The sequence below is a fragment of the Zosterops lateralis genome (assembly GCF_965231275.1).
Source record: "Zosterops lateralis genome assembly, chromosome: Z".
NCBI classification, from domain to species: domain Eukaryota; kingdom Metazoa; phylum Chordata; class Aves; order Passeriformes; family Zosteropidae; genus Zosterops; species Zosterops lateralis.
The window spans coordinates 32,114,499-32,129,320 of record NC_139800.1 but is presented as its reverse complement, the minus strand read 5'-3'; the positions used below and the strand labels follow the sequence as shown (position 1 = coordinate 32,129,320).

The 14,822-nt window shown below is 37.7% G+C and overlaps 1 protein-coding gene across 3 annotated transcripts in view; it reads left to right on the top strand.

Annotated features, from left to right (window-relative positions):
* FREM1 (FRAS1 related extracellular matrix 1) overlaps positions 1–12,016 on the top strand; it is a 64,903-nt gene extending 52,887 nt beyond the window's left edge. For 2 of the 3 annotated variants that reach the window (XM_083883665.1, XM_083883664.1), the window contains 6 exons: positions 80–127; positions 395–553; positions 746–871; positions 1,541–1,656; positions 9,001–9,086; positions 10,468–12,016. In XM_083883665.1, the coding sequence (XP_083739791.1) occupies positions 80–127; positions 395–553; positions 746–871; positions 1,541–1,656; positions 9,001–9,086; positions 10,468–10,667 (735 nt within the window). In that variant the 3' untranslated portion in view covers positions 10,668–12,016. Of the gene's footprint in view, positions 1–79; positions 128–394; positions 554–745; positions 872–1,540; positions 1,657–8,995; positions 9,087–10,467 lie in introns of all 3 variants that reach the window. The other variant, XR_014592503.1, reaches the window with a different exon arrangement.
* The last annotated feature ends 2,806 nt before the right edge of the window (positions 12,017–14,822 follow it).

Sequence of the window (14,822 nt, the reverse complement as noted above, 5' to 3'; positions counted from 1 at the left end):
AACCTAGTAGTTAATAAGTCTTCTTGTTTCTAAAATACATGAATATACCCATCTCATTTCACTGTTCTACATTTTTCAGGTTCATCCTTCATCTGTATTTAGAAATGAAACAGACGTGGTTTTCAAAGTAAGAGTATTATGGGTATTGGTTGGACATTTCCATGATTTCTTTCTGATTCTGTTCTTTCCAGGCTTTATAGCTGGAAAGTTTGTTATATCCAATACTTTATTTTTCTATGCATGTTTATATTTCTTTGGTGTAATTTCCCTTGATTTACAATAATTTGTATAATAATTAATTTTTATTATTTTTTTATTTAGTCTACTTAAGAGTTATGTACTAACCCTCTCTCTTCCTCTCCTGTTCTTGTGTGTGTGATACTGTAAAATGAAGTATCATGGGATTGTATCACTCAAAACAGAGGATGACACCTCCTCAGCTGAAACCAACAAGCAGGCACAACCACAGACAAATGTCATCTCCTCTAGGAAAACAGAAATCCCACAGGCTGATAAGGCAGAACTTGCAGCTGAACCAAGATCAAGACATAAGGTATGAAACGTTTTTTTCCATGGGCATTTCCACCATCTGTTTTCAGTCATGCTGTCTTCCAAAATGATTTAACACCTAGAAGAGTTTTCATAGCATAAAATTCTAATGTAAGACCTAATTGATCTGTTTCATTTCACTTGTTTTGTGTAATTGTTTTCCTTCAAATTTTCAAATGACATTTTTGTTTTCCAGGACTTTCACTCTTTTCAAAAGGCTTGTACACCAGATTTAAAGGGTCTCTTGCATTATGAAGAAAGCACACAGAAGTTATTTCAGTGTGATGGGACAACATGGACATTCTGGAATTCTCAAAGCAAGGTAAAAATGTAGCCATGTATAGGTATCTATGTCAGAGTACAGAGTCTATGATTGGTGATATCCTAAAGCAGGGGACCTTCCTGTAACTGTCATTTACTTGAACAGGGAATAAATGTTATCCAGATTCAGCTTTCCTTTCAGCAGAAACAGAATTTTTACAGGAATATGATGAGAATTTGACTGCTGCAGTTGCCTTTCCTCTCGGTCATGCAGGGGCTCCTGGAAAAAGCACATAAGCACCAGTGTCTTGGTGCTTGTGGCAATGTGGGCATAACACAGCGAATGAAGTCTGTGGGAGAATAGGTGGAATTCAGTAAAATAAGCTTACTTAGGTATCCTGCAAACATACATTTCCCCCACCACTTAAGATGTCATGCTGAATTTATTGCACTGCTTTCCCTGTACAGACTACAGAAAACAGAAAATGGTGTCCAAACTAATGTAATATCTTTAGAGGATTTTTGGAACTGAATCCTACTGTCACCATTAAAGCTACTAATTATAAATTTTAGGATCCTCGTCAGGTATTATTTATTATAAATTTTTAAGCAGTGCTGTAACTTTATTTATAGACACCAAAGGTCATGCTCTGTTTAATTCTAGACACTAGTGCACAGACAATCTGTGCACAGACAGAAGTCTGTTTTACCTCTTCCTCTTTTATTTTAGGAGGTAACTATGAAGAAATGTTCATCTGGATGGACTTACCATGAGGGCAGCTGCTACTTCCTGGTAGTGAATCACAAGGTCACCTGGAACACTGCTGCTCGGGCTTGCAGAGAACAGTAAGAGACCATCACCCATTTGCTGTGTAGTGCTGTTGCCCTGAGCTGAATAATACTGCTCTTCAGGCCAAATTTATTTGGGGATAAGCCCAGCTTTGGTTGTTCTGCACAGCCCAGCCCAACCCCTTCCCCGTGACCACCCCCCACCCCCCCTCCCCCGCCCCCGCCCTCGCCCACAAATTGAACAAATTCTGGGATTCAAACACAGTGGACAGTAGAAATACTAGTCTCATAATGTTTTAAGTGGTGATGCTATCCAAATCACAGCATGAATTCCCAAAGCTGTCCACATGCTGTGAGGATACTTTCCTAATGGCAGAGTTAGTTTTGGAGAAGAGAAACTCCAAGTCAGCAGAGACTCAGAGTTTCATCCTCTCTTACCCACCACTTCCTTGGCATTGCCTCTTCTTGTTATAGCAGTGGTAAAATATTGCCAGCTACTGTGTGCCTCACTATATTCTTCTGAAGATGCAGTTTTGATGATCCTGTAACTACTTGAAAACTTTTAGATTCATTTTAATACTGCATTGCTGACTTTTAAAGACTATTACAACAACAACAACAATAATAATAATAAAACGTTCATCTCAAAGTCGGAGATAAAAAACCTGCCAGTCTTGCTTTCTGGACACCTGCTTTGAAATTTTGGCTGTAGGAGTATTAGATTAGCGCTGGAAAAATGTTACCCATGTTAACATGAAGCTTGTCTGAGGATAAGCATGCTCTGTACCTTGTTCTGAACTGTGAGCACCAGGTTGAAAATCAACCAGAAAAATATGAAGGGCTTAAACAGACCTCTCCACTACTCCAGATGTCTCCATTACACTAAAGGAAAATTGAAACAGGGAAGAGTTGGAAACGATAGAAACAGAATACATTCCATAACAGAATATGTTCCTTCCATAGTGAAAGGACATGCTGAATCGAGAATCATGGCCAAACATGCATAACAAGCATTGGTTCATTCCACTCAGTTAGGCCAGATTATGTTGTCTTGGTAACATGCAAAAGAAAAGTCTTGATACTATTACCTCCTGACTGATGAAAGATATTCTTTACTAAAATGTAAATGTTATGTGCTCCTGTGAGCTCACCCCAAATATTATGTTATTACTTGGTTTATTTACAATTTTAGCTCCTGAAATTGTTTGTTATTATCTGCTTTTTTTAGGTTACCTGTTAGCAAACAAAGCTATAAATTGTGAATATTTTTATATTTTTTTCTGAAGGCTGCAACAGTAAATTGATCTCTTGGAACCATATGTCACTCTGCCGAGAAGTATTTACTATCTTCTAAGAGAGTGTGATCTTTGTGACTCATATTTTTTGTAGGCGATAGTTTCTTGATTAAGGCTATAGTGTGAAATGTAGACATTAAACAGAATAAAAGTAAATAAAAGTAAACAACTACTAAATGACAGTGTTAGAGAAACTACACAGAAAATCAAGGCATATCACTGAATCCACAAGGAAGTGAATCACAGGGTGATGCTAATTCAATTAATGTAATACTAGCACAGACTAAAGAAGATTTATCCCAGTAAATGGAGTAGTCCTTGCCTCCATCTGGAACTGATTTACAAAAGTACAACTCCAGGAACATGCTAAAATGTGGTACAAGAACATAATTTATGAAACTTTATTTTTTGCTTTTCCTCAGCTCCTCCAGCAATCATCACCACCACTAATTGCAGTGTTTCAGTTATTTATACTGATTCAATTGGCATTTAAATGTTTCCAACAGGAAAATAAAACTACTATGGAGGTCAGTCCTCAATTTTCAAACAAACTAGATATTAAATTAAAATATTAGAATTGACTTTCAGTAAATCAACCAACTTCCATTAAAAATGAATAATTTTTTATTACTACAAAAATGGCATAATTTTAAGCTCCTATTCATTTGTCTTGCTAGAATTTTTCTATTATACAGAACCGAGAAAAGAGCTCAAGCATCATAAAAGTTGATTCACTAACACTCTACAAGTAACCAGCCTCCTACCCTTTTTGAGACAACCTTGCAATCCTGAGATGATGGACTTGGGAACAGGCTATACAAAAAGCACACAGAAGTAGGAAGGATGAAAAGTGTCTGGAGAAGGGCCACAAAGATGATCCAAGGACAGTAAAGCCTGCCATGTGAAGAATGAAGGCATAGGGGAGCCCTTATCACCATATTTCAGTATTTAGAGGGTGGGTAAGAAGAAGATAGAGACTCTCTTTTTACAAGGAGTCACATGAAAAAGATGAACAGCTACAGGAACAACTTACTTCTTGGAAGATTCCAGTTATACACAAGGAAATTTCTTTTCACAGGGAGATCAGCTGTTAGAAGACTCTCCCCAGGGATGTGGTAGATTCCCCAACATCAGACACTTTCAAAGTTCAGCTAGACAGAGTGCTGGCCCATCTTGTCTGGACTGTTCCTTTGCCAAGAAAGGTTGGAATCAGATGATCCTTGAAGTTCCTTCCAACCTGATAAGTCTATGATTCTATTCCATCAAAGTAATGCTAACAATTCATTGTGGAGGTAGTTGTCTGTATATAACTACATATGCATGGACAGGTCTATTTGAGTTTCTGTTGACATACATTGTCTCCATCTGTTACAGGTGGTATACAACTTCTCTTTAGCTTCCATGTGCACGGGTAGAGCAGACCAAAAATATGTCTCCTTGTCTTGACACAAGTTTCTACGTGTCAGTGTTAAACTAGGGATGGGAGGAATAGGAAAATCTCAGTTAATTGCTGTGAAAATCTTGCATTATTTCTAACCCTTCTCCAATTCATTGGAGAGAAAGGTGGTTGAAGAACTCATTTCTCTAGCTTTGTTTTTGTGCATGAAGAAGCTCTTGGCAATGGGAAGAGAAGCATCTGGGGGATATTGCGGCTGAGTGATCCCACAGCAGCCTGATTTCGAAGCAATTTTGATGATTTATGCCACTGCTCTTGTTTGTCCAATAGGAACGTCCTCCCCAAGGGTCAGTACAGCAGGGCTTATTCGTATGTGAGATGGTTTCACTGCTGCCACTGAAGGGATGGAAGAACTGGATAGACAGAACTGATAGTTGTGTCTTTTGCCTTATGACTAACAAGTCATATTATATCTTTTTCGAAGTTGAACATTTAAACAAAGCTCAAATATGATTAGATTTCAGGTCCTCTACTGCTAGCTGTGTAAGGCAGGACTTACTGTTTTGTTTGATGGTACTATATTAGCTACATGTGGCCTCAGTCCCTGGAAATCACAGGCAGAACCACATCTAAAGTAGTAGATTAGATCCTTCATGATGGCTCAGAGTTCCCTAGTGAAAAGCAGTACAGCAGTTCTCTTCTCCTAGTACTGGTTCTCTAAGTGACTGTTTTAACTCATATTATTGTGTATGACTCCAGAAGAGGGATCCAGGTACACCTAGAGTAATTTTAAAGGCATTGTGTGTATGCTCTCTGACGTTCAACTACCAGTCTGGGAGTCCAAGGCTCCTGCAAGTTATGTATCATGTCTGCCACTCTCATCTGAACGTTCTCAATGACAGGAGGTGATGCTAGCAACACTAGTCACCTATTTCAAGGCATCAGGATAACTTCCTAGGTGACCAAACAAAAGAGCAAGATAAGCCTTTCACTCACCCCCCCCACTCCCTTCAATATCAGTATAGGACACGGATTTACTACAGCAGTTCAAATAAAATGTTGTGTCCTGTGCAGAATTGCATAGTCAAGTGTGCATTTACTGATCTTAAATTTACTAAAATTATACAAGGCTCCTAAATGTATCAGACAATTTAATGGAAAATCAGTAAAATCTTTGGGCTAAGTATTTTCCATATAATACTTCAAGGTCAATAGCTATGCAAAATGTTTCCTTAATTTGTGCAACTGCTCTAAGATAAAGGATGCTTTTGACTCAATCACAAAAAATTATAAAGCAAGCAGGAAAAAATTTAAATGGATGGTTTAGCACAGAAAAAAGTGATGTGTGTGGGTTTGTTGTGTCTTCTTTTGGTTGGTGTTTGTTTATTTGTTTTTGGTTTCATTTGGATTATTTCCCTAATAAGTCATTATAACCCCTTATCTTGACTAATTTACATTAGGAAGTGTTGGATGCACACAACTCTGTAAACAACATTATCTTGTAATTTCCGGCGTCTGATTCCATGCCCTGAGGTTCAGTGAGTAACATTATGGAAGTGCTCTGCTCTTTCAGATGGTTCTCAATTCCCTACAGTACCTAACCCCCCTAACTAGGTATAATAGTTAGAACAGTTGTCTCTTGTAATGTGTTTCTCAAGCCAATTTAGAATGCACTCTTATAGAGCAAAGATTAGATTACATTATAATTATTGCAGCGCTTTCCTTTCACAGTGATGAAGTCTCTCCCTGGTACATGGATTGAAGTTTGAACTATTTTTGCTCAGACCACACCTGTATGTCATAAATGATAGAGCAGTTACTAACACACATTGACACTTTTTGGTTTCACCTTTTCTAAGACAATCAGAAGTAAGATATGGTCACCTAAAGTAAATTAGTTAGTTCCTGGGTTTTGAATGTCTTTAAACAGAAGTCAGATAAAATGCTCTATTTTTGTTCCTGCTCAGCTAGTAGTGATACCACAGAAACTGCTGCACAAATCTCTTCTCAGGTCCATTTGGTCAGTGCAAACACAGTCACTGGGAGGCAGAATGGAATCTTGCTGCTGAAGCAGTTAGTCTGGGAGGGCATCCTGAACTAACTATGCCTGTTTTTCTGGACTCTATAGAAGAAGATGCAGTACAAAACTTCCCAACAGTGTTTATCAGTGCAACAGCTTTGTTCTAGCTCACCAGAGATTCTGTGCCTGGCAGATTGGCCCAGAAGGGTGGAAGCCTGTCACCCTTGGGACATACAGGCACATCTCACTGTGATGAGAGGCACAGCTGAAGCCCTGCTAGCACCTTCACTGGCTGCAGTTTTCGGGGCCTCTACCACAGTGGACGCACAATCCTGGCCCATACCAGACAGTTCTGAGGCTGTTCTGCCATACCTCTAGGTGAGGAGAGTGTACAGAGCTGTCAGTACATGCTGTTCTCTGGTGGCCTGGGAACTCAGCCCCTAATGGGCCCAATTGTTACTGTGCAGTGCTTGCCCCAGGGCAGCTGTGATTGCACAGGTGAGGGCTAACACCCTGCTTGCCTTGGCAGGTCCTCCATGCAGCATGGAGCAGAGGGCAACTCCACCCCCTGCTGCTTTGGTTGGCCTGCAGGGATAATGGAGGAGGACTTTGCAGCAAGAACATCCCTTCTCAGAAACACTATGAATTTATTTCATATCCTGACCCTGTGGGCCCAGATTAAGGAATAGTCCAGATTGCGTGCAGTAGGGACTGTGCAGAATATTGTGGACTACTATTTTGAACTTCTCCTCACATAAATTTTTCCTGCTTCCCTATTATGTGTGGCATCATATGGAATCCATGGGATCAGTACTCTTAGAAGACATACAGAGCAGTAACAGGAATGGAGTTCCAGGCATGGATCTCTAACTAGGGAGCAGGCTTAATGGTGGGCTTTCACTTTAACATCTGTTCATGGTGTCCATAGTGAGCTCAAGTGTGCCATGCCATTCTTCAGGCCTGGCTGCTTCCCCAGCTCTTAAAGATGGTCATCACTTCATCTGGAGCAATAGTGATTTTCTGTCTCTGTTATCTGGTAAAAGTAATAAAATTAGCAAAATCCTTACAATACCATTTACTTATTATGATGTTAGAAAAGTTTTTTTGCTCTCTAAAAATGTTTTATGAGCAGTGTTTGCTCTGGCCCTATCAGCTGTTACCCAGGATATTCTGAGAGGCTGAAGAGCTTGGCATCACTTTTAAACTGAGAAGCAGCCAGAAATATGTGACAAAAGAAATGTCAGCACCAGAGGTTCAGAATCAGAGAGATGGCAACACTAGGTGTGACGTGCAAAAAGGTGATATGATATCAACACAGACACAAAGATGGATAAATAAGGAAGTGGAGCCACTGATGGCTGACAGCTCCTGGCAAATGTGAAGAATGACATTTGCCTCTTAATGCCTAAAGATTTAGCCTGATCTCTAAATGGCTTAAATGTTTGTATGTTTGGTACTGGTTGGAAGACTTGTCAGGGGCAAGGCCTCTGTGGCTAGGGTTTGCAAAACTGCCTTTGAAACTGGCCTACTATAAGTACAAACACAAAGCAGAATTTATGCATTGACTTAATTCAGAAATAGTCTGCTTAATACAAACAACAACTTCTCTCCAATCTGAACTAAACGTGTAGTCACTGCAGACAACCCTCTGAAGAATGCACTGCTTTTCAGAGCCTTTTCAGGTACCAAATTTCTTGTAATGAACAACTGGGGGAACCCATGGGATACCTTTATTTACTGAGTGCATGTTCACAGGAAGATGGAGAACCAGAACATCACAGCTGAAACCCAAATTTGAAAAGGACAAAAATGCAGAAAAAGAAAATGTTGGGATAGCAGGGAGGAAGGAAATTGGGCGGGAGGGGGGGGGGGGGGGAGGCAAGGAATGTGACAGCCTGACAGCCTGAATGTTGATTTTAGAGGATGCGTGTGTAACTGTGACGTGGAGATTTAGATTAGATATTATGAGAAGGTTCTTCACACAAAGGGTGGTCGGGCACTGGAACAGCCTCCTCAGGGAAGTGGTCACAGCACCGACTTGATAGAGTTCAAGAAGCGTTTGCTCTGAGGCTTGTTTTGTGATTTTTGGGGCTGCCCAAAAAGGGGCATAGTTGGATTTTGATGATCTTTCTGGGTCTCTTCCTACTCAGGACACTCCATGATTTTGTGATTCTATGATTACTTCTCAGAACCACATTACCATTTAAATGTATTATTCAAAGCTTCAGTATTGTCAAAACATGATTTTAAAAAGATTTCTCTTGCTCTACTATCACATGCATGAAATTGTGTCTTTCAGTGGCTTGGATTTCAGAGTAGAAAGTTTATTATTTTATGGAAAATAAGGTATCAAAAATTGTGCCAATAATTTTTGATACCTTAAGTCAAAACAGTAGTTTGTGAGTATGAGGGACATATTTCCTGGGTACATTTCCTTCAGTTGCCCACCTGTTTAATTTTTCTGTTAGAAAAATCAGACTAGGACTTTGGTTCCTCCCCAAGTAATCCATTACTTTAAGACTCATCTTCATGTAATTAATTGTTCCTTCATGCCAGTAGGTTGTGGTTTTCCTGTGACTCATGATTTATATGCTTTATAATAGAATCAACACCCCTTGTTGACAAGTTGATGGGAGCTGTCTGTCACTCTGTGGAATGCTAATTACTGTGTCCTCTCTCGTTGAGCCTAGATACCTGGGGAGTCTAACAAGTGTGGCTAATGAACAACACATGCAGTGGCTGTGGGACTTCAGTGGGAGGATGCCCTTTTGGATAGGCAAGTATATTGGCTGCAAGTCCCCTCTGCAGACTGCAGTTCCCGTACATGCTGAAAAGCAGAAACTGCTGCAGCCGTTGAAGCACAGTTTTCAAACACAGTATTGTCCTCAAATTTCTGCTGCTTTTACTGTTTCAGTGCAAAGCATAAACCAAAAGCCATAATTTACCTGGCTACTTTTATAAGTCTTTATCAAAAAGTTGAGTTTATCATGATGCCTATTGCTGGACTGTTTTTGTCTTGAAACCTTTCCTATTTTGACACAAGCTGATGAAAATAGTTCTGTTGCAGATCCTACAATTTTGTTTATCTTATTTTTCTTTTGACTCTTACTTTATTTATCCCTATTTTAGCTTTTGCTTTTCTTTTGTTATAACCTAAATAATTATTTGTGTTACTCCTAATTTAATGGTGTTGTCTTGTGTTAGAATCTTATGAATTAATTAGATTATAAGCTAAAGAATATTTCATCCTATCATTTCAGGATTAGCTACTTATTATTAGGTACTTTACATTTAATGAGAAATGGAAAGAGTTTGGATGGGTCTTCTTAGTGCTTCCTTTGTGTGAATGACTGCCTTAGCTCACATACTAGTGCTACTATTTTTTTCTGACCCTTCTTGTTTCTGCTATACTGCCCTCAGTCCGGTTCTTTTTCTTTAATTCTGAACCACAATTATTAGGTCTTAATAATTTTTTGAGATGGACCTACTAGGTTCATTTAGTATACTAAATTAACTTTAAAAAATACAGTTAGTTTTGGATCATGTTTAACAGTATCATAATTCTGTTAACTTGAAAGAAATAAACGTGTTTGACAAAGATAATGATGACAAATTGTTATGCCAATTTTCTTATTTTGGTCTCTCCTAAGAAGACAGGTCATGTATGAAATTATGCCACATTGGTCTTAGGATCTCGGAGGCTAGGGGAAAAGATATGTTTTATATTGTACTAATTAACACAAGAGAATTTTACAACTGTTAATTTAAACAGTGTAAATCAGGTCCACAAAAATCTGCAGATTTTTATATTCAGAAGAAATATTCTGACTCCTTGCTGCTCAGATCCCTTGCTATTTCAAGTGTCAAAAGAGAAACCTGTGAGGTGATAGACACATAATAGACGAAATGCAAAACCCCCCCATTTTAGATATGCAGTACTGCAGAAAAGTGCATTTTCTTTTATTCATTTGGCACTAACTGTGCTTCAAATGGACTAATTAAATGCTAAATTGTGTTTTGCTCATGTTCTGTCAGATGATTTCTTTTTCTCTCAGCAAGTAATTGTATGCATTTTTTAACGAAGAACAACTTATAGAACAATATAACTCTCTTGGCATCTGGCTCCAGTGACAATAAACATCACTGATTTCACACAGGTTTGAATGACCAAGTCAATCCTGGACACTGGGAGTGGAATGGAGGAGAACCTATAACCTACATAAACTGGAGAAGAGGTTCCTACCACCTTCCAGGGAGAGGAAGAAATTGTGTATTTGTGCAGAAACGAGGAAAATGGCAAGCAACTGACTGCAAGAAGGTCAAACCAAGCAGCTATATATGTTCAAGAAAGTTGTAATGGATGGAGGATGCCTCTGACAGCATATGGACATTCATGCTATTTCAGTATGTTAGCTGTGTTAGAAAACCATTCTAATTATCAGCAAGGCTTATTTTATATGCTGCCAGAGGTGCAGATGCACTGGCCTCTAACCAAGTTATAGAGATCAGCTGCAAATAATTAAGCCCAGGTTAAGGTTTTGAATTCTCCCTACAGAATTTGATCTATCACTTACTCATGTTTTTTTATACCAAAGAGCTGGGTCTCAAGGCTTTCATCATACTTCTGTGTAAAAGTACTTTCTCTTTTAAAGAAAGTACCACACCAGTTGATTTGCTTTGCTCTTAAAGGTGGGGTTGTGAATTGCAGTTTTATTCTGCAGTCACAAAACCAGGAATACTGCTGCGGTTGGAAATGAGAGTAGACAGTTGTCTAAAAACAGATCTTAGGTAATGATGGGAGTGACGTCCTGTAAGTAGTGGAGTTTCTTTGTGGATGCCCTAGTACCTCTTACAAAAGTACCAACAGCTGGACATCGCCTGATGACAGAGTACCAACAGGAGCAAAGCCTTGTATTTCTTCTAACTCCCAAGGCCAGCTTCAGAACATAATGGATCTGCCCACACAGAGTTGCACGTATTTCACCTTCCTAAGCAAAATTTTTCTTTTTTGTTGTTTTTTTTTCCAGAACTGCAGGATGGTGCTGTAAAATTTTTAGTGTAATTAAATAATGGGACATCTCTAAACCAAATGTTACAGCAAACGATCATTTATCTAAAAAAATATGTAAATCTAATCCTAGGATATTATGTGGGGATAATGTGATACATGAATATCAATAGGATTTATATGTGTGTATAAACCAATTTAATTGTGAGACGTATTTTGTAGTAAAGCAGCTATGGCTTTTGAAAAGTATTATTCTAAGTCCTTATTAGGGATTTGAAGCTTTAAAAATAATATTTAAAAATCCAGATTTATTTCTGAGAAACGCTTAAAACCCAGCAATTATTAGGAAAATACCAGCTGGTCAGAACTTATTATTTTAGATAAATATAGTTGCACTATAACCATTTTGTAACATAAGTGTAGATTTATATTTGACCTGTCAAAAGTTTGCTTTTGGACATTTTTACTGCCAGCCTTAAAATTACAAAAAAACCCAAAAACCCAACTGAACAAAAATCAAAAAACCCAACCAACCAACCAACCAACCAACCAACCAACCAAAAAAACTCCAAACAAAGCCCAAAACAAACCAAATAAAAAACCAAACCAAAACCAACCAACCAACCAAAACACCACAAAACCAAACATTAAATCACTATCCAAGCACAGGCTTCCTTAAAAAAAAAAAAAAAGGAAAAGCGAAAAGCTCCTCTCAACAGGAGCCAGTGTGTGACAGTTGGTTTGGAAGTGAGTAGCATGAATTTATGAATTTGCTCTGTACCTATGAACTCTCATCCTTTCCATCTGCCTGCCTGCTGCCAGTAGTTGATCTCTCCCTTACTCATCTATTCAGCCAGCCTCTGGATCAATTTTGTAAGAGCTGAAAAACCTCCTTCTTGGGTTCCTCAAAGCAATTTCTCAGTCTTGCAAGGGACAAGACAGAACAGAATCACCTCTCCTCTCTAAGCTGAAGGGCCCTGCTTCAGAGGTTATATATTCCTCTTCTTTACCTTTCTCATGCAGGGGTTACTTATCCTTCTTCCCTGCCTGTGACAAGTTAAATCAAAATGTGACCAGCTGAACAGTCTTTGTATATAGGGAAGAACCCTCCTGAAAGGACTGTTGCCAATAAATTTGAGTGTATCACAGAAATACAGAAAAATGTACTGGGGGACAGAACCTCCTCACCTTTTTCTCGCTATCAACAGATGCAGACAAAAATCTTTCCAGGATTTCTCTATTTCGCTCCTTTTTTTTTTTTTTTTTTTTTTTTGTAATGTTTATGAAAGGTTTCTAGACACTTTTGCTAGATAGAAACTCTTTGGTTTAAGGAGTTTTCTAAACATAGATATGCTACTTGTCTCCAAACCAAGTACTCATCAATATGGTTTTAGACCTGATTTTAGTTCTGAAAGTTTTCATTACAGAGAAAAATAAGCACTCTCAGTATCTCTCAGTGGTGTGTTCTGGAATTCCAGGGAAAATTGACTGAGACATAAACATAAACTTTTATTTCTTTAGGGCAGTTTTAAATAAAAGCTGTAGAATTTATTGGTGCTAATTTGATGAAGCCTATTGAGATTATTCAAATACCTCTCCCAATTATTTAATAAATTATAAGCACAGATAGGGGATTTTGCAAAGGTGCTTGTTACTTGATCAGTAACTAATAAATGACTCATGACATCTGACACAACAGTGACTTTTGGTTTTCTTTTGTGAGAGTAGGGGAAATTTTCCCTTTTCTCTACTTCATTTGAACTACTTTAAAGTGATTGCAAAGTATGAAGATTTCACTACACACCAGATTCTTAGCTGTGCAAACTGCATGAGTTTACTGGATGAATGATATCTAACACAATACACTAATGAAACTAAAATTCTTACACTGTAGAACAAGTATATTTTTGCTCTGAAAGGCTGCAGAATTTTTTTCCAATACAATTTACTGTTCCAAACATTTAATTAATAAATTTTATTTTTCCTGTCTTTAAATAAGCATTTTTTCCACAGATCTTAACATCTTTTATTTTTATTGTTAGAATACTGGAGTTCAAAGAACAAAACATGCTCAAATCAGGGAAAGCAGAAATATTTTTTTTTCTGTTGACATAGGAAAGTATTGCTTCTAAAAAGTTTAGTAATGGATGGACCTACAGTCCTGAGAAGCTTTGGGGATTTTTTTCATCTTCAATATTTTTGAATTAGACTCTGAGTAAACTCTGGGAAAAATCAGTATTTAGAAGATCAGCATCACCAGGAGTACTTCAAAAGGCTAAAAGTAAGAAAAAGGAGCATGTAAATTCTAGTGCTCATATATGGATGCCACATTTTCTGGATAAATAAAGGATTTATTTCACTGGAACTATCCATATATCCATACCCAAGAGCAACAGAACCAAGATGCTCAGTGAAAGAACCTAGCAGTTAAAGGGATAGGCTGTGTGAGCACTGTGTGTCCTTGTCACTTTTAATCACTTTTAATGCCTGTCAAATATCTTCTAAATATGTCAACATTCCAAACAAATTTGACAGGGAGGTAGTTAACTCAAAGCTGACAGTTACGAAATAGGCTCATACATGATATATGCCTGATAGGTAACAGGTCACAGGAGCACTTATTCTGAACCAAAAGAGTCTAAAAGACTTGAGTTTTTAGTAACTTTATATATATAAAGTATTTAGTCTCAAAAATATCAGAAATTTTTCCAGATCTTCTTTCTACACACGGATGCTTTATTAAATGTCCTCAGGTCTTTATTCACTCAAATTATATAAATAACTTTGAGAGAATTATGCATAAGATTCAGTGAATACTGGTGATTCTGCATTATTTGAATCACAAGATCGGTGCTACTGTAATTCTTCAATTTCAGAACACTATATATAGTCATGTTTAACTCTATAATGAGTATTAATAAAACCCCCAAAATATACTTTGGTGAATATGAATTTCTTAATTTCAAAATCTCAAAAAAGCTTATTTTCTAGTGATAATAACTTCAGTGTTTAGCATAGTATAAGCACACTTATAGTTAAGCATAATATACCTGCTGTTTACTCTATGCAGCTTCAGAATTCAGTTTATTCTTCTGTTTGGGCCTATTTTTGAGTGGATACTATAAGGACATTTGTAACATGAGTTAATAACATATAAAAGAGAAAATGCTGTTTATTTTGAGAAATAAATCTAAGAAAAAGTATAGGTCTGCAAGAAGATATACAAAAAGGAGAATGAATTCAAGCAAGACTGTCAGTCTATAAAAATAAATTTCAATAAGATTCTTGATTTAAAGAAGAATGTGAAAAAAGTCATCGTCCCTCAGAAACCTTAGTCATCTTCAGAGGAAGTTTTCCTCTCTTGTTACTTTTAAGAAGCTATGCTGACTCTAATATGGATAACTCTGCTACTCTGTGTTACTTAAATACTGTTTTTGGTATCAGGACACTTACATGACATAAACAAAATAGGCTCTCGTTTTCAAGGCTTTTTTTATGGCATTG